The sequence below is a fragment of the Marmota flaviventris genome, chromosome X, assembly GCF_047511675.1.
Source record: "Marmota flaviventris isolate mMarFla1 chromosome X, mMarFla1.hap1, whole genome shotgun sequence".
Lineage (NCBI taxonomy): Eukaryota > Metazoa > Chordata > Mammalia > Rodentia > Sciuridae > Marmota > Marmota flaviventris.
Window position 1 is genome coordinate 82,191,426 of NC_092518.1, and position 21,494 is coordinate 82,212,919.

A 21,494-nucleotide genomic window follows, 5' to 3' on the forward strand; every position below is an offset into this window, starting at 1 on the left:
TTCATTTTAAAACACATTCTCAATTAAAAATTTTAAATTTATTTTTTAACTTTTGACTAAGGGTCTAGCTCTAGTCTTTTTCTGGTATCTGTTTCTATTTACAGAGCTATTTACAAACCTAGCAATTTGGAATATTCCTTGAAATTGGATCTTCAACTTTGAATATATACATCTGTCTGAAAATGTGAAATAGCTATTTTAACTTTACAAGGGATGTTCTTCCATAATGGGGGAATCACCCCTAGAGGGTCTGGCCTGTTGGCCTGGTGTGAAGGTTGTTAAGGGAATGACTTTAATTGAATCATCATTGGGATGAAGTCTTTCAGACATAGTGTAAAACTGAGATCTAGCACTACCTTGCACTCCCTGATCAAGAGAATGCGGTCCATCAGCTCCAGCACCTTGCACCCAACCTTGCTGCAAACCCATTGGAGGATGGACTTGGCTGCGGTGGAGAGAGGCAGCCTGTGGCAGAGGCGGGCTGCGGCGAATTGCAGTAGCCTGAGCCAAGGGAGGGCTGTAACGGAGGGCTGAGGCCTGTGTGGGGGGTGGGCTGTGGTGAAGTCCAGTGGCCTGTGCTAGAGGAGGACTGTGGTGGAGAGCAGAGGCCTGTACTGGTGGAGGACTGTGGCACAAAGCGATAGCTTGGGTCACTGGAGGACTGTGGCAGAGAGCAATGGTCTGTGTCACTGGAGGGCTGCGGCGGTGAGCAGATGCCTGTGTCAGGGGTGGGCTGTGGCATAGAGCAGAGGTCTGTGCCTGTGAAGGGCTGGAATGGGTCAGAGAAGCTGGCATCCAGCAGGCATCAGAATGGCCCAAGATGAGACATTCTTGAGTGCAGTTGTCAGAAGCCTCTTCCACAGTTGGTTGCACAGTTATTTCTGCAGCTGTTGGGGTGGGGGAAACAAAAAAATAAAATTTATATTCAAAAAGCATATTTTTATTATCTACTTAAATCATATTGTTACATGAAAATTTAGCAATCTTTATATAAATACATCAGAGACTTCCAGTATTTTCACAGTTGTTACCTAATTTGTCAGGAAATAATTCCTAGAGAAACATAAATATCAGAGAGTGGGTGGATGGGATTTCATTTTTATAATTATATTTGCTCTGTAAAAGCAATGTAAAGAATGAAAAGACAAGATAAGGCACATACTAAGTGAAATAATTTACAAATCTTTTGACAATGAATTTGTGCATATAAAAGAAAAAAATCACCAATAGTAAGAAAACATAGGATTCAACAAATGGGCAAAAGATATTTATAGACACATCACTATGGAAGATGTAAATATGTTTGATAAGCATATAAAAAGGGGCCTTACAGTATTGGATGCTAAAGCAATTCAAATTAAAACTAAAAAGAAATATGCTTACAAATCTGTTAGAGTGATTAGAAAAAGAAACTAATAATACCGAGTGCTAATAGGAATACTCCAAGATTGCTGGTTGAAATGCAGAATGGCATAAGAAATTTGGATCACAATCTGTCAGTTTCTGATAAAGGAAAACATACACTTTTCAAAATAAGAACAAGCTGAGCACATGTGGCACTTGCCTATAAACCCAGAGACTGGGGTGGCTGAGGCAGGAGGATCACAAATTCAAGGCCAGCCTCAGCAAATTAGGAAGAACCTGTCTCAAAATAAAAAAGAGAAGGTTCTGGGAATGTAGCTCAGTTGTATAGAATAGTAAAACTATGGAATATGGGATTGGTTTATTTACATACTATTTACATACTATAACAATCCAATAAATTAAAAGTTATATATGACATTCAATCTTATACATTTTTAACTCTACAAAGCATTTAAAAAGCGCAATTTTTGTTTTGGTACATGATATGAGGAGAAGAATAGCGTAGGGAGGTTGAATTTGGTTTATTAGAGAAAGAAACTATCCATTTATTTCTTCTTATTTTCTTAATTTCTAGTTGCAACAATATAGTTAACTAAATTTGACTAAAATTAGTTATATTAAATATTAAAATCAGATAATATCTAATTAAATTCAACTAATAGTTAATTAGAAATAACTTCAAAAATGATTAATATAATTTCTTTTCAGACTCTGATCCCAGAAAAAAATACTTTTCAATTTTTTCTGTCTTTGCATGTGTGCTGAGTGATAAAAGCAATTCAGATTCTTGTGCAGAGTTTTAAAATTTAAAGATAAAGGTACAAGTTCCCATAAGTTCTCAACAAAATATGAAGTCCAGGTGGTGTCATTACACTTATTGTACTTAAAATCAAAACACAGAAATTATGAATGTAATGCACTCCACTATTGTCATGTATGTAAGAAATAATAATAAATAAAAAATTACATCATAAATAAAAGAATGAATTTTCAAAAAATAAATAAAATAAAATAAAATAAAATAAAAACACAGGACCATAAAGAACTGAATCTCATTTAAGATTAATTTTCTCCATTAGACAGCCATTTACTTTCCTTTTAGAGAATACTACAAAAAGGGTCCTGATGCAATTAACATTTAAAAATGTTCTATACTCTTGCACAATTATGTCTGATAAATATTTGGGAGGGTGGAGTTTTATTCAATTTAGATGATATTAAATCATAAAAGCAAGCATGGAAATATATGAACATACGCATTACTATACTTTAAAACACAATTTAGTTTCTTGTTTATCAGAAAAGCAACTCATCTGGTACCATTAAATTTTACAACATAATACATCATAGTCTCCACATTAAGCAACTTGCCTACATATGATAAAGAAATTGATTAAAATTTTATTATCACTAGCAGAGTGAATGATTTATCATCATTAGATTTATTGAAATATAATTCATATCTAAAAATGCACCCATTTAAAATGAATAGTCCAATGGTTTTTAGTATATTCATTGAGTTATAAAACCATCACCATAATCAATTTTGGGACATCCTTAAGATCTCCAAAATATCCCTAATATCCATAAGCAGTCACTGCCCATATCCTCCCCAACTGGTAGCCCTATGCAACCAAGAATTTACCTCTGTCTCTATAGATTTGTCTTTCTGAATATGTAATTTAAATGGGAATTTTTTCAGATTCTTTGATGACTGATCTGTTATATAATGCTTTTAAGATTAATCCATATTGTAGTAGTATGCATTAGTAATTCAGTTCTTCCAGTTGCTCAATATTTTCCTTTTTATGGAGATATCACATTTTATTTATCCATTCATCAGTTTATAGACATATGTGTTGTTTCCACTTTTGGGCTATCATGAATAATGCTGCTATGAATATTATGTGAAAGTTTTGTGTGCTGGGTCATATGTCAACTCTGTTTAACTTTTGAGGAAATGTTCAATGTTTCCCCAAATGTGCTGCACCATTTTACATAAATATCAGAAACACATGAGGGCTCCAATTCATCTAAATATTTGACAACACTTGTTATTGAATTATTTTTTATTTATAGTCATCCTAGTGACTAAGAAATAGTATCTAATTATGGTTTTGATTTACATTTCACTGACTGCTAATGAAATTGAACATCTTGTCATGCACTTATTTGTCATTTATCATCTTTGGAGAAATGTCTATTCATATTTTTACCTATGTTAAATTAAGTTGACCTTTTTATTGTTGAGTTGTGCAATATATTTCTAGATATAAGTCCCTTATATAAAATTTGCAAATAGTTTCCCGCATTCTATTATTTATTTTTTTCAGTTTTTTTGTGATGTTATTTTGTACTAAAGTACAAAATTCTTGAAGTTAACAAAGATTAATTCATCTTTATGTTGTTTCTTGTACTTTTGTGTCAGATCTAAAAAAAAAAAAATACTTAACGTGAGGACACAAAAACTTACCCCTGTGTTTTCCTTAATAATTTTAAAGCTGATTCATTCAATTTATAAAGGGCTTCCGGATTTTGTATGCATATAGTGATTTGTTTTTTGTTCTTAGGACTTTATGTTGGGTGCTATGAAGGTATACGGGTTAGTATGTCTTGGCTACTTTAGAAGATTGCTCTACTGAAGGGGGATGCTAACCGTCAATTGGATCAGGGTGTTGGTAGTAGCTAGGTATTTAGGAGCACTATAGACGGCCTCGAAACATTCACCTGTTTGCATTTAGACAGTTACACGAAATGGAGGACGTAATGCTTGGGATGAAAGTTGGGGGGAAGGGAAAGGAAGGTGCTCTTGAAAAGTAAGAAGGAGGGGGAGTTAGATAGCATAGAGGAGAATGGAAAGAACAATAAAACTTGGAAGGGGAGAGAAAGAGGGAAAAAGGGAGAGAAAAGATAAAATAAAATAAGAAATAAAATTAGGTCTTAGAGATCCATTTTCTTCTCTTCCCGTAGGCAAAGCTGTGCCCTCCAGGCTGAGAGAGTTAGTGAGGGGAAAGGGGGGGGGGAAAAAAAAACAAGGGAGAGAATTAAACAACAGCAGATGGGGTAGAGAGGGAAGATGAGAGGGAAGGGGAGGGGGGATAGTAGGGGATAGGAAAGGTAGCAGAATACAACAGTCACTAATATGGTATTATGTAAAAATGTGGATGTGTAACCGATGTGATTCTGCAACTTGTATTTGGGGTAAAAAATGGGAGTTCATAACCCACTTGAATCAAATGTATGGAAGATGATATGTCATGAGCTGTGTAATGTTTTGAACAACCAATAAAAAAAAAAAAATTAAAAAAAAAAAAAAAAATTTAAAGTTTCAGCTCTTAAAACTGATTTCCATTTGGAATGACTTTTTTAGCGCATATTGTAAGGAAGGGGTACAAAATCATTCTTTTGCATGTTGATAGACAGTTTTCACAATGCCATTTGTTAAAAGGTGATTCATTTCCCATTGTTTTTATTGGCATGCTTGTTGAAAATCAATTGACCATATATAGGAGAGTTTATTCATGAAATGTTAAGTCTATTGCACTGATACATATGTATTTCATTATGCTTGCATCATACTTACTCAGATGTTACAGTCTTGTGAGATGTTTTAAAATCAGAATGGTTGAGTCATCCAACTTTGTACTTATTTGTTTAAAAAATTCTGGCTATTCTAGTTCCCTTGAATTCTCATATTTTTTGGATCAGTTCCTCACTTTCTACAAAAATCCAGATGGAATGTTGATAAGGATATGTTGACTCCTAAGATGAATTTGTGGAGAACTATATCTTACAATATTAAAACTTCCAATCTATGGATATAGCTGTTTTTCCACTTATTTAGATTTTAATATATTTTACCAGTATCATGGAAGTTTCATACTAAAAGATATCTATTTTTTTAAAAAATGTATTCCAAAGTATTTTATTTCACTTTATCCTATAATAAATAAGATTGTTTTTTAAATTTATTTTTAGGAATTTTTATTGTTAGAGGATAGCAATACATTAGATTGTTTACATATTGCTTTTACAATACATTAGACTGTTTACATATTGCTTTCAATAGCCTACAATCTACTAAATTCAATCAATAGTATCTATAAGTTTTTAGTGTATTTCTTAGAATTTTTATATACAAGGTTATAACATGCAAACATATATAGTTTAAGTTCTTTCTTTGCAATTTGAGTGCTTTTTTATCTTTTTCCTGCCTAATTTTCATTGCTAAAATCTCTAATATATTGTTTAATAAATGTGGTGAGAGCAAACATCCTATCCAGGGATTTTGACAATTATTTCCTAATTTCTCTTATGGTTTCTTCTTTGATGGATTTATAATTTTGGGGAGTTATTTAATTTCCATGTATTTACTAATTTTCTAAGTTTCTTTTAGTTGTTAATTTAGAATTTTATTTTTTGTGGTCAAAGGAAATATTCTGGATGATTTTGATTCTTTCAGTATTTTAAGACTTTTTTTTTTATCCTGGAATATAGTCTATCCTGGAGAATTCATGTGCATACTTGCAGAGAACGTATGTTCTTCTCTTGTTGGATAAGTGTCTATTAGGTCTAGTTGGTTTAGTATGCTATTCAAGTCTATTTCTTTGTTGATCTGCATAGTTGTTCAATTTATTATCAACATTGGAAATTGATATCCTTATTATTGAATTGTTAATTTCTTTTTTCAGTTCGCTCGATGTGATGTTTGCTTCATGAATTTTAGGGCACATTTTTAAAGTATATAGATGTTTGTAACTGTTATATATTCCTGATAGCTTTATCAGATTGTTTTGCCATAATAAAATGTTCTTTTTTATTTTTAGAAACCTTTAATGTCTTTCTTGTCTGGTATTGTGTTCAGCTATCTTCAGGTTACTGTTTGCACAATGTATCTTTTTGCATCATTTTACATTCAATGTATATGTATATTTGAATCTAAGGTGTATATAACATAAGGATATATTTGGATCTTTTTATTCATTCAATCTCACAATATATTCTTTGTTTTGAGGTGATAGCCTACTCAATTTTTAACATTAAATATATATATATATATATATATATATATATATATATATATATATATATATATTTGTAGATGGATAGCATGCCTTTATTCGTTTAGCTTTTTTTTTTTTTTTTTTTTTTTTTTGCAGTGCTAAGGCTTGAACCTGGTGCCTCACACATGCTAGGCAAGAACTCCCACTGAGCTGCAACCCCAGCCCAATCCATTCACTTATTATTACAATTGCTATAGAAGATTTGTTTCATATTTTTGCCCTCTCTATTCCCCCAATATAGCTTTCTTTAACATTGGATAACTATTTTCTAATATAATATTTTAATTCTCTTAAAGTTTTTTTTCATTATTTATGTGTGTATGACTGGATGGTAATTTTCTTATTGGTTTCTAGTGCTTAAAATTTCAATTATCAGAATTAATTCATATTTCTTATAAATTAATTTATTAATTAATATACATTATGAAAAACTTTATGTTATTATTGATAAATTTTTATTTATTATAAAATAATACAATCTGCACTCACTATTTCTTTTTTGTAAAATATGTTAAAATTAAACAATGCACCAGGTGCAGTGGCCCATGTCTGTAATCCCAGGAGGCTGAGGCAGGAGTTTTGAGAGTTCAAAGTCAGCCTCAGCAAAAGTGAGGAGTTAAGCAACTTAGTGAGACTCTTTTTCTAAATAAAATACAAAATAAGACTGGGGATGTAGCTCAGTGGCCAAATACCCCTGAGTTCAATCCTTGGTACCAAGAAAAAAAATTAAACAATGCATTGCTATAACCATTACTTTATGTATTTGTCTTAATGAAATTGTGATAAGAAAAGGTGAATAAGTATATAATTATAGACTTTTTTTTTAACCTTTCTGTTTGCAATTTCTGGTTCCCTTAAATTTTCCTGTGAATTAGAGTTACTATCTAGTGCCATTTCCTTATATTAATGCTTTGTTTCTCTATCTACCATTTTGCAATTACTTCTGTAATAGGCCCAATTGATATTCTGCATATCAATCCTTCATCAGATATATGATTTGCAAATATTTTTCCAACTCTAGAGGTTGTCATTTTACTTTGTTTACAGTGCCCTTCATGAATAAACTTTTTAATTGTGATGCAATCCGACTTATTTATTTTATCTATTTCCCAAAGAGAAATTGTGAAACTAGTAGAGATTAATTTAGTATAAGTTCAAAATAATAAGCATAGCAAAATAATGGGGTTCAAATTATCTACATTAAGAAAAATTCTCTGGGGCTGGAGATGTGACTCAAGTGGTAGTGTGCTCACCTAGCATGCGTGAGGCACTGGGTTTGATTCTCAGCACCACATAAAAACAAAATGAAGATATTGTGTCCACCTAAAACTAAAAAAAGAAAATTCTCTGAAGGCTCCTATAACTTATTAATAACAATTAACCTTAAAGAAATGACATTATCCTCACACAGTACCAAAATACCCTGTGGATATTATAGCAATGTTTCTGTAGGAAAATTGTGATGCATTCATATAGTTGATCATTTTATTATGCTGAAGGGGAAATTTAAACCAAAATTTAGATTTAAATAATGATACAAATTTTGACAACATGCACATCAGTGGCATACACTAAGAAGATGGAATATACCTGTGTAATAAATATTGATACTGAAAAAGAATATGTTTCAGAGAAGACTACCACAATATCTCTCTTTGGAAACCATTTACAAGTGAACTGTTATAATCTACAGATGTTGATAAGGACTAAGACAAAAAGATAATAAATTGATTATATTTTAGCACAATGAAATGAAGATTACTGTCAGATTATAATTCATCTGTTTTGGCTCAGAGAAAAAATGCATTCTCATGCTGTTAAATTCATTTGGACCAAATGATGAACTCTCATACAAACGAATGAAATATTGTTGCAAGTTTATCATTGATCTCCCTTTCTCTTTTACTTTCAGTAGATTTCAATTGCAGAACTGAATGTATGTAATGTCGTCTTTTAGGTAAATATTGGATCATAACCAATAAACTAATTTCAGCTAAAATTTAATGTCCTGAAGAACTCATCATTTGGTTTTCCCAATTCAGTAACTGAGAAATATATGACTCAAATAATGATTTGACATGATAGAGTTTGGTTTAATATATTTCAAATGTATAGCAGAGGAATTTTAAGTACTCAATCTATATTTTAACCTTTTATTTTGCAATTTGTTTGATTTTAAGTTACACTTATATTGTGGAGGATAATGTGTCCATATTGATAACTTCAATTCGTTTGCATAGGCAAGCTAGCTGGAATTGCAGAAGAATATACTACAAACCAATATCATAAGATGATATTTCTACAATATATTGGAATTTGCTGTGAACATATTGAATAACGTGGGGGGTGCTTTACAAAGCTGGGGATCTAGTGAGAAGATGGATAAGCAAACAATTATAAAATAGTATGAAAGGGGCTGGAGTTGTGGCTCAGTGGTAGAGCACTTGCTTAGCATGTGTGAGGCCCTGGGTTTGGTTCTCAGCACCACATATAAATAAATGAATAAATCAACATCTTAAAAAAAAAACATATTGAATAAAGTGATCATCACCAAAGATAGTAATTTGGACCCTACATTGGTAGGTAAATATAAGGAATTGAGTGCAGCTTGGGCCTCACTATGAATGAATCCTTATATTTGGTTACTTTATAGCTCTAAATATACCAACATTTTATGTTTGAGTTATTCTTGTTCTACCCCAGAATTTTATGATTTCATAATCAATTTTAGGTTCAATTGTTAGAGTTCCTAGTGTTTTACTCATATATAACATAAAGGTTAAATTAAATGTTACCTAACTTAACAAAGACTAGGTTTAAGTAATGATATAGTTTGAATCTCAATGTCTCCCAAAGGTCCATATGTTAAAGGCTTGGTCCTAAGCTTGGCGTTGTGGGAAGTGGTGGAACCTCAAAGAGGTGGGGCTCAATGGGAGGTTTAAAGTCTTTGGGGTATGTCTTCCAAGCGGATTATAGAATCCAGGTCTCTTTCTCTTTTTTTTTTTTTTTTACATCCTGGTCATTAAATGAATGTCTTTGCTATGGTACAGGCTCCCCACCATGATACACTGCTTCACTACAGATCCAAAAGCAATGGAGCCAACCAACTGTGGACTGAAACCTCCATGTCTGCAATAAATTGATTATATCGTTGTTTTTTTTTAAGATGGACACAATATCTTTATTTATTTTATTTGTTTATTTTTATGTGGTGCTGAGGATCGAACCCAGTACCTCACAAGTATAAGGCAAGCACTCTACCACTGAGCTATAACCCCAGCCCCTCAGTAATTTTTTTATAGAAATAGAAAGCTAACAGGCAAATTCTTTTTTGTTTATTTATTTATTTATTTGGTACCACAGTTTGCATTCAGGCGCACTAGACCACTAAGCAACATCCTCAACCCTATTTTGTATTTTATTTAGGGACAGGGTCTCACTGAGTTGCTTAGTGCCTTGCTTTCTCTGAGGTTGGCTTTGAACTCTTGATCTTCCTATCTCAGCCTCTTGAGCTCCTGGGATTATAGGCATGCACCCCTGTGCCTGGCCAGGCAAATTCTTAATAATAATCATTTAGAATAAAATTATGGAAAAAGCACAATTTCACACAATGAAACAAACTGTCCATAATTGCACCAAGATAGTTTTCAGATTTAAAAATCGTATACATATTGGGCTGGGGATGTGGCTCAAGCGGTAGCGCGCTCGCCTGGCATGTGTGCAGCTTGGGTTTGATCCTCAGCACCACATACAAAAAAACAAAGATGTTGTGTCCACTGAAAACTGAAAAATAAACATTAAAAAATTCTCTCTCTCTCTCTCTCTCTCTCTCTCTCTCTCTCTCTCTCTCTCTCTCTTTAAAAAAATACTATACATACATAAATACGTAGCTTATGGCATCATTACCCATCAAATTATGAGAAGTTCATTTGTAGAAGCATTTCTAATTAACTGACATATGTAGTATTTTCTATATGATCAGGTTATTAAGACCTTAACAAATTAACACACTTAATCAAATGATTCTGTTAGTGATAGTCACTAAGAAGATTGTTTGACCTCCCTTTAAATGTAGTATTTGATGAAAGTAGCAATTACACCCTGGTATAAGAAAAAATAAGGCATTTTGACTATCTCAACCAAAAATAACTCCATAGATAATATTATTCAATTTTTTGACATATTTTGTATAATAAGACTTGAAGTTTAATTTAGTTATTTATTTTGTGATGGTGGAGATAGAACCCAAAGCCTTGCATGTGCTAGGCAAGTACTCTACCACTGAGATATTTGAGCCCTATAAAATACTTTCAAATACATAAATGTATCCAATACTAAAAAGAAAAGTACATAAAGTCCCACTATTAATTTTCTTTGTCTTCTCATACTGTGGATATGGTTGAAATAGTGTACACATATTTGATTTAGAGACAATGAAAGGTACAAAATAATATCATGCTAGAGGTATTGTGATTCAGTCTTCTTACAAAGCCATTATTTGTATTTGGATCCTGAAATTGAAAAGCGCAATATTTTCCCTTTGTTGTATTTTTTTTGTTTTTGTTTTTGTGGTGCTAGGGATTGAACCCTGGGCCCTGTGCATGCAAGGCAGGGAATCTACCAATTGAGCTATATCCCCAGCCCTATTTTAATTTTGGGGGGGTGCATTTAAAAAAATCTGTGGTAAATTCAGTTTGTAACTGGGACCTAGAATTTACTAAAGTCCAGATCAGAACATGGATATTGCTCTTTGGTTTGCCTTTCAAATTTGTTTAGTTTAATGGAGAGTTTGTCAGGCTAAATTCATCTTTAGGGTTATAGAGAAAGTGCTTTTTGATCTATGGCCACCAATAAAACAAATAGAATAAATTAATGATCAATTAATTGTTTTTTTTTTTAAATTTTTTATTGTTGGCTGTTCAAAACATTACATAGTTCTTGATATATCATATTTCACACTTTGATTCAAGTGGGTTATGAGCTCCCATTTTTACCCCATATAAAGATTGCAGAATCACATCAGTTACACATCCATTGATTTACATATTGCCATACTAGTGTCTGTTGTGTTCTGCTGCCTTTCCTATCCTCTACTATCCCCCCTCCCCTCCCCTCCCCTCTTCTCTCTCTGCCCCCTCTACTGACATTCATTTGTCCCCCTTGTATTATTTTTCCCTTTCCCCTCACTTCCTCTTGTATGTACTTTTGTATAACTCTGAGGGTCTCCTTCCATTTCCATGCAATTTCCCTTCTCTCTCCCTTTCCCTCCCACCTCTCATCCCTGTTTAATGTTAATCTTCTTCTCATGCTCTTCCTCCCTACTCTGTTCTTAGTTACTCCCCTTATATCAAAGAAGACATTTGGCATTTGTTTTTTAGGGATTGGCTAGCTTCACTTAGCATAATCTGCTCTAATGCCATCCATTTCCCTGTAAATTCTATGATTTTGTCATTTTTTAATGCAGAGTAATACTCCATTGTCTATAAATGCCACATTTTTTTTTTATCCATTCATCTATTGAAGGGCATCTAGGTTGGTTCCACAGTCTTGCTATTGTGAATTGTGCTCCTATGAACATAGATGTAGCAGTGTCCCTGTAGCATGCTCTTTTTAGGTCTTTAGGGAATAGACCGAGAATGCACTGGCAAGGTAGACAGAACTGTGACCACCCACAGAGCAGGCCCAGCGGCCTGCTGAGGGGCAGAGCCGCCCCCCACCCCCCCGCGCATGCCAGGTAGGCGGAACTGTGACCACCGCCTTCAATTAATTGTTTTGTGGAAGAAAACAAGGGCACTAGACCACTAAGCCACATCCCCAACCCCATTTTGTATTTTATTTAGAGACAGGGTCACTGAGTTGCTTAGCACCTTGCTAAGGCTGGCTTTGAACTCTTGATCTTCCTGTCTCAGCCTCTTGAGCTCCTGGAATTACAGGCATTCACCACTGTACTCTGGAAGACAATTTATAAATATTTCAATGGGAGAAAGAACTGGAAAGAATTTTCATGATTTCCAGAGTATAGTTGTGCAAGTATTATTTATGTTTACATATTTTATACTAATTGAACATGATATTCAATGATTTTTATTTAACTTTGTGAACCATCAGATATATTATCACTCATTCATGATTTTATATTTTAATTCATGAAACTAATATATTCCTATTTTCAGTACACAAATTGATTTTGAGTCAAAGGGAAAGCAATGTTATCTTTCCATTTTGAAGTAGAGAATTCCTGGTACATGTTTGACTGGTTGGTTCATATATATTTGAGATATATAGCATTGAAAATAATAAAACTTTTACAATTTTGTACTAGTACCATAAGTTCATTTTAATTGATCGAAAGATAAAGTTAATTGTTTCTCGTTCTTGAACTGTAAATATCATGTGACGATATTATTTTCTTTCAAATTAGTCTTTTAGGAATGACAATTGATTTCCAGATATACTAAGCATATTATATATTCAATATGCTCTTTGAAGTTTTGTAATGAGGAGGCATTAATCTGTTTTTTAAAATGTAAAATAGACAAGAACCGAATTCAGCATATATGTGCATGTGTGTGTGTGTGTTATTAGGCTGGACATTTATATATATATATATATATATATATATATATATATATATATATATACACATACATACATACGTATACATATGTATATCGGCAGTGGGGATTAAGCCCAGGGGCACTTAACCATTGAGCTTGATGCTCAGACATTTTTACCTTTTATTTTGAAACAGGGTCTCACTAATTTTTTTAGGCTGGCCTTGAACTTAGGATTCTCCTGCTTTAGCCTCCTGAGTTGCTAGGATAACAGACATGCACCACCATGGCTGGCTAATGACCCAAAACTTTTATGTTTGCTCAGATGACACCTTATAGTTTAATTACCTTATTCAAGATGTCAAAGGGTAATTGGCCAATCATATAGTACTTTAAAATGACTGAAAAACGATTGAGGGAAAAAAAATAAGATTCACCGAAATTTGTTTGACCCAAAGATTTGTAGGTAATTCATTCGTGACAACCAATTTCCTCCATACAAGAAGATGCTGAATAAGGTATGAGTATGTGTTAACAAATGTAAAAGATGTGTGTGTGTGTGTGTGTGTGCTCGCGCACGCGCATGCACACGCGTCAAGAGGGTATTATAGTGTTAATGGTGGAAAAAGCCAATGTCCAGAGAGGATTGGAGATGGTGGAAATAAGGGAAGGATAGGAGAGAAATAAGTAAGTGGCAATTTACAGTATGCTAGTGTGTACAGCCTTTTGGACAGTTAATTGGGACTTCAAATGCAAAGAGAGTCCCAGAGACAGTATTCCTTCTCAATCTAGGGAAGTGAACCCAAAATAATCCTTGATATATTGGAACCGAAATAGATGAAACATGTGAATTGGGCACTGGCAGATTAAGAGTGAATATAAGGGGGTTGGGGTTGTTACTCAGCGGTAGCATGCTTGCCTAGCATGTGCAAGGCACTGGATTCGATCCTTAGCACCACATAAAAATAAATAAAGGTATCGTGTCCATCTACAACTAAAAAAAAATAGATTGAATATAAGGAAACATTCCCTGAATTGAGCAGAATAATTCTTTCATTATATTTTATTTCCTGAGATTGCCTTTTCTCACTATTTAAATTCATCCCAACTATGAATTTTATTATATATACATATATACATAATTCAACTTAAGTGCAATTCAGTATATATGCATGTACTTTCTTTTATTAAGAATGACTTCTCATTAACCTCACATTTTTATCCTTTCTATAACTTGTTAAGTTTCTTAGTGATATAATTTTTGAGTCTGTTTTGATGGATTTCCTCTAACTCACTATGGCAATAAAACTTTGGTTTTAAAATATTCACAGATGAACCAGGTTAATGATACTGCTTTTTCTTTTACCCCCACAAGGTGTTAATAGGGTGAGTTACAAATACATAATTTTTAAAGGTTAAAACAATCATGAATTCCTGGGATAAATCTCATCATCTCATCCTTCTCTCTCTCTCTCTCTCTCTCTCTCTCTCTCTCTCTCTCTCTCTCTCTCTCGTGTGTGTGTGTGTGTGTGTGTGTGAATCTAGATTACATTTGTTAGGATTTATGGACTATTTTCCTTAAAATTTGTTGTATATTTTTGAAGGATGTTATCTCTGTAGTTCTTTTTTCTCTTTTGTCTTTATTTCTTAATATCTTTTCTTGACTTTTGTATCAAAATAATGTTAGAGGTATAAATGAGTTGTAAGTCATCCCTTCCTCATATTTTCTGAAACTGTCTGTGTAGAATTTTGTTGTTTTCTATTCTTTTTAAAATATTTGCTAAAATTCACCTGTGAAGCAACCTGGGTATGGAACTTTCTTTGGGTGAAATTTTTAACAACTTAAATTTATTCAAAAATCATATAATTGTTAAGAAGTATTTTTCTTGAGAATGTTTGGTAGGCTATTTTTCAATGTTTTGTCTATATATTCTACATTGTTAAATACATTGAAAAATGTTTATTATGATTCTCTTAAAATTTTACTGTCTAGAATCTGTGAAGATGAGCTGTATTTTATTCTTAATGTTGGGGATGTTGGTTTCCAAGTCTTTCTTTCTTGATCAGTGTAGCTAAGGTATATTAGTAAATATTTCAAGCAATGGATATTTGGCTAATTAATGTTCTCAAATGTTGATTTCCTATTTTATTGAGAGTTATACTTTTATCTTTATTTTTTCTTTCTACTTGCTTTGGGTTTACTTTGCACATGTTTCTCTTGCTTCCTAAAGCATAGTCTTAGAGCAGTAATTTTTTTACTTCTTTTTTTTTTTTTTTTACTTCTTCTCATCTAAAGCTATAATGCTTCCAAGGCCAATTTTAGTTGATTGCATCACATAAAGTTCTATATACTGTATTTTCATTAAAATTCAGTTTAAAATATTTTCTGATATTTTTTTTCTTTGTATAGTGTTTATTTTCCAAGTATTGTGACTTTTTTCTATATAGCTTATTGTTATTCATGATATAGTTTCCTTGAGGTCAAAGAACATATTATTTGCACTTTTCATCTTTTTAAATTTATTAAGAATTATTTTAGAGTCAGCAAATTAACTTTTATGTACAATTAACACAAAACAGCATGCCTCATAATCTAAGGATGTAGTGTTCTTTAAGTATGTAGTTATCAAGTTAGATCAATATAGCTGATTGTATTGTTTGGGTCTTCTATTTTTCACTGATTTAAAAAATATATTTATCCCATCATTTGCAAAGGGAATTATGTTAAAAATATCCCATTATTTGTGGGGTTGTTCATTTCTCAATTTAATTTTATCATTTTTGCTTCATGTATTTTGAAGCAATAAGAAACAGACATTTGTGACTGACATATCTTCCTAATATTTTCTTTATCATTAAAATGTCTTTTTTATTTTTGGCTTTCCTATTTGGAAATATTTTTAATAATATTAATAGAGCCACTCTGGCTTTCTCCACACTTGCTTTTTGCATGATATATCTTTTTCATCAATTTATTTATATCTTCTCTTTTCTTTATTCAAAGTTCTCTCTTTGAGCACCATGATCAAGTGGGATTCATCTCAGGGATGCAAGATTGATTTAACATACAGAAATCAATAAATGTAATTCATCACATCAATAGACTTAAAGATAAGAATCATATGATTATCTCAATAGATGCAGAAAAAGCATTTGACAAAATACCCCACCCCTTTATGTTCAAAACACTAGTAAAACTAGGGATAACAGGAACATATGTCAACATCATAAAGGCATTTATGCTAAGCCTCAGGTCAATATCATTCTAAATGGAGGAAAAATTGAAGGCATACCCTCTAAAAACTGCAACTACAGGGATGCCCTCTTTTCTTTTAGATAGCATAAAGAGGGATCATGCTTTCAGCCTTTATTTGAAGTGTTGAATCCAACATTTAATGTAATTACTGATATGATTTAATTCAGTTCCTCATTTTATTATTAATTTCTGGTCCATCACCTCTTCATGTTTTACCATCTGTTCTCCTTTGCCCTTTTTATGGTTATTTTTTTTTTTTTTTACATTTTGATTTTATTGTTTCCTGGTTCATTTGCTAAATATCTGCAATTTTTAAAAGAGTGTTCTAGGAATTACTATACATACACACACACACATTTAAAATTAATGTTGTATTATTGAAGAAATATATTCTGATGCTTGTTAAAATGGTAAGAAAGAATTTACTCAGGACTACCCTGATAGGTAGTCTAATGCAATAGGGGGGAGAAAAAAGGGCTGAACATTGAAAGCAATGAAGAAAGATGGTTATTTATAACCAATTAGCAGAGTATATGTGGTAGGGATGCTGAGGAGCTGATGGATGGAAAATTATTAAGTGGCGATATCAAATATATGAGGATTCTTGCCAAACAAAGCTAACGTGTTTCTTGCTGAAGACTGGCCAGCATGATCAGATATTGATGCTGGGGATTGTCTTTTAATTGGCTAAGCATGATTCTTGCTAACCTGGACTGAAGACAGTGACTTAGCCCAAGGTCTGGCTAAACTCTGATTAAAAGGAAGTCATTGTCAATACATGTTTAAATAAAATATAGTAACTTCCTGTGGTTAATATGACAGAATTCAGAAAACAGATACCAAAATACAAAACATTTAGCAAGAATTTGGAAGCCCTTTTCCATAACAATATTTTCAACTACTCACTTTTCTATAATGCACAAGTATACACACATACACACACACACACACACACACCCCTTGGGTAATAAAATATGAAAAATATGCCTATACTTTGTTTCTATCACTTTTCTGGGCAAATTGAACAATAATTCATAAACACCAACTGTGTTATTGAAATTTGCACATATACTAAGAAAGATATTATAATATTATTTTAGTTAATGCAAATATGAAATCAACATAGTATTCCAAGTCCACATTGTTAGGCTCAACAGAAAGAAATTTGAAGGATGCTTCTTAACTGCAGCTGACAGATTTGTCATAAAAACAATGCACAGAATACCTAGCTAAATTAGAATTTCAAATAAGTAAAACTAAAGTTTTAGTATAACTATGCCTCATGTAATATTTGAAATATTTTTTTTAAATGCTATTTACATGAAACCTAAATTTAGCTGGACAACCTATATTCTTGACATTGATGTCCCAAGAAAATCCATGAATATTCTATGAGTATACAACAAATGTAGAATAACAATGGTAATTTATTTACTTTTAATCATATGTTTTAGAGATTACTTAAAATAACCTCTCTATATACATAGTTTGTATTTATATTTATGAATAAATTTATTATATTACTTATATACAATACACATCCTAACATTACATACTCTATTTTTGTGGTTGGAAGTAGAAATACATTCATAAAAAAAATCTTTAATTTTTATACCTTGATGAAAACTCATTTTTCAACTTATCAAATTTGACTATCCCTCATCCTGATTCTCAAAAAAATGACTTAAATTTTCTGAGGGACATATGGATTTATTTTAGCAAAATCATATTCATTAATATTCATTGGTTCTAGTATTTTTTTTTATATTTATGTAGGCTAGACCACACAGAATAACGCTAAATGTGCTGCTTTATATTTTGTGATCTCTTCTACCTCAGATCATATCTTAAAAGTGTTTTTCATAAATACATTCATTCTGATCATCTTAATTCCAACAAATAAATTATTATTAATTTATGTAAATAACTCTACTGATTCCAAGATGATAGGAAAGACTAATTTTATTTTTGATGGGAGTCATAAATTATACCGTGATATTTATACTTTCTTCCTTGTCCTGTAATGAGGATTCACATTTTAAGAAAAGACTAATCTAACTTTGACTTTCTACCATTGAATGTTAACAAGTTGCAGGGGAAATTTTAGAGCTTTTGCACACTAAAATCTATTTAGACACAAGTGATATTATATTCCTATACTACTTGTTCTTACCAAAGCCATTAAAGGTAAAATTACATCTAAAGAATTCTAGACATAAAATCTATGTCTATGGTTTTGTATTTATCCCTAACATATTTCAACATAAAACAAGAATATATTTTTCCCAAGATTTAGTTCATCTATCAATTTCACAGAGTAATCATTATAAAATTGAAATAAACCCTTGTTTAAATTAGCCACTTCGTGATATTGTGTGGGGTTTTGTAAATTATAAAATGAAAATTACTCATTAAGACTACTTAAATATTTTATCAAATTCATTTAAGACATAGTTAATATACTGTTTTAGTACTCCCATTGAAAATATGCTTTATATACCAATGACTGCACATTTAAATACTTATTATAGCTTTGTGGTAATGCATGCAATTTGTATATATGTAGTATATATTTCAAAACACAATTTGCCCTGATAATATCATACCTCTAAGAACAATATAAATCATTTAGTTTATAATATTTGACTATTGTATTTATTCCCTGATAGTCTTGCTAATTATTTATAATATATATAGCATTAGTAAAATATAATTGAAATTTATTATGTCTCTAAAGACATTCTGAATAGCATACCTTTTAGGAAATTTATTACATCCCATTGATAATATTCCAAAGAATATGAACATAACTAGTACAACACATGAATATTTAGTAAATACAATAAGAGTACATTATATTCATACCATTCAAAATAGTGATTTGATATTTTACATATGTATGTATACATGCATATATGTGTTCAAAATTAATTTACACTTTGTAATTAATATACATAATTACCATGGGGTTCTTAATGTATGTCTTATGAATATTTTGAATGTTAACTGCACATATTATCAAATACAATAGGAATTTAATCTCATTTAAAAACAGATAAACTTCGTTTTTCACAGATAATTTAAATAATTCTCATTTAAGTATAAATATATTCATTATTTATATAGGCATATGAGTATGAATAGGTCTAAGTAGGTATGAGTGTTGCATTTATTTATACAGGAGTGTGAGTATAAATAATAGGTAGGTATGAATATTTTAAATATATGATAATGCTATACAATACAATGGGAATACTGCATGACATATTTTTATTAGTATATCTTAGTATATCATCAAACCTTACAGCATAAACATAAAATGAAAAATTCTTTGAAATAACAATTTAGTATTTTAAATTAAGGAAAAATTTCTAGTCAAATTGACAAATAGTAGTAATATGTGCTACAATTTTTTCACAAATCTGAAATAAAAATGTTTTGAATTATTGTCATTTTAATCCTATTTGGTAAAGAACATTATTTCAAATGTGTAATAATTTTAGATTTCATTGTGCCTCTATCAAAGGTTACATTATAAAAGTGTGTTTCTGAGTAATATATAGTACCTTGCATTTCTGCATCATAGTTCAGATGCTCTGTGTTTAGTGCATTTGTGTACATTATTTGCATACTTGCATCCTTATTATCATAAGTAACTTTTTGCAGGATAGTTTTCATTTAATATATCAAACATTTTGCCAGTTATAAAGGTAAATAATTTGAACTTACATATATAGAAGCTTATCTGTGCTAATTATCAGTATTATACATTGTACTGTGACAAAATAAGCAATGATAAATGCATAAGATTGACAAGATTGTGATAATGTAAAATGTATAAACAAATATTCCTCTTCATTATATAATTGCAGAGTTTGCCCGACAATTACTGTATACCTCCCCAGACACTCTGCAAATTTTTCTTCTGGAGATAGTTGGACTAAAGAGATTGATAAAATTTAACTGTGAAGTCTATTTGCTTCTTTTTCATACAGATAATAACTAAACACCTGGAGGAGGCTGATTCCTTAATTGTGTTCTGAAAATGTAGGAATTTGAGAGGCACAATGAGATTGAGTTATTAAGTGAATATAGTAATAATTTAAATTGTATTTAAACTAGAGGTATATTGTCTCATCTTAGTCATAACTCTACACATGCAGAGTAAAAATCAATTTTTTAATAGTAAGTAAATACTTTGATAATGAAATTATAATAATATATTATTCCATAAACCATAACCTAAGATAAAAGAAGAAAATGAAAATACTATGAAGTCTATTTTTGCACATGACCTTACTGTCAATGATTTCTATATTTCCTTCAACTTTCACAATCATTAGAAATTAAAAACAAACTGAAAATTTTAAAGATGGTTTGGCAAAAGCAGAGGTGGAAGTGTAGAATTTAATTTATAACCAAAGAGAAATAAAATAATCACTGTGAGAGCCAGCCCCTCCCCCTGCGCCGGCATAGTAGAGGGAACTGTGACCAAACACAGAGCAGGCCCAGCGGCCTGCTGAGGGGCAGAGCCGCCCCCCACCCCCCTCGCCTGCCAGGTAGGGGAAGGGTGACCACCGACAGAAAAGGCCCAGTGGCCCGCGGCGGGACAGAGCTTCCAATCACTCCTGCAAGGTAGGCGGGCCTGCGACCCACCGGAAGAAGAGGAGCAGCCGCCTGCTGAGAGGCTGAGCCGCCCCCTCCCCCTGCGCCGGCATAGTAGAGGGAACTGGGACCAAACACAGAGCAGGCCCAGCGGCCTGCTGAGGGGCAGAGCCGCCCCCCACCCCCCGCGCCTGCCAGGTAGGGGAACTGTGACCACCGACAGAAAAGGCCCAGTGGCCCGCGGCGGGACAGAGCTTCCAATCACTCCTGCAAGGTAGGCGGGCCTGCGACCCACTGGCAGAAGAGGAGCAGTGGCCTGCTGAGAGGCAGAGCCGCCCCCTCCCCCCTGCGCCTGCAAGGTAGTTGGAACTGAGACCACCATCAGAACAGGTCAGACCTGCAACCGAGAGACAGAACAGGCCCAGTGGCCTGAGGAAGGGTAGAGCCGCCCCCCCCCCACGCCTGCAAAGTAGGCGGACCTGCGACCCACTGGCAGTACAGCCCCAGAGGCCTGCAGAGGGGCAGTGCCGCTGCCTGCGCCTGCAAAGTAGGCAGAACTGCGACCACCGACAGAACAAGCCTAGCGGCCCGCAGAGGGACAGAGCCGCTGCCCGCGCCTGCAAGGTCGGCGGACCTGCTACCGACTGGCAG

The 21,494-nt window shown here is 32.8% G+C and overlaps 1 protein-coding gene across 8 annotated transcripts in view; it reads right to left on the reverse strand.

The window, feature by feature from the left end:
- Positions 1 to 204: 204 nt before the first annotated feature.
- Pcdh11x (protocadherin 11 X-linked) overlaps positions 205 to 21,494 on the reverse strand; it is a 650,410-nt gene continuing 629,120 nt past the window's right edge. For 5 of the 8 annotated variants that reach the window (XM_071606439.1, XM_071606436.1, XM_071606434.1 and 2 more), the window contains one exon: positions 205 to 887. In XM_071606439.1, coding sequence (XP_071462540.1) covers positions 205 to 887 — 683 coding nt within the window. The remainder of the gene's footprint in view (positions 888 to 21,494) is intronic. The other 3 variants (XM_071606438.1, XM_071606437.1, XM_071606435.1) reach the window with 1 other exon arrangement.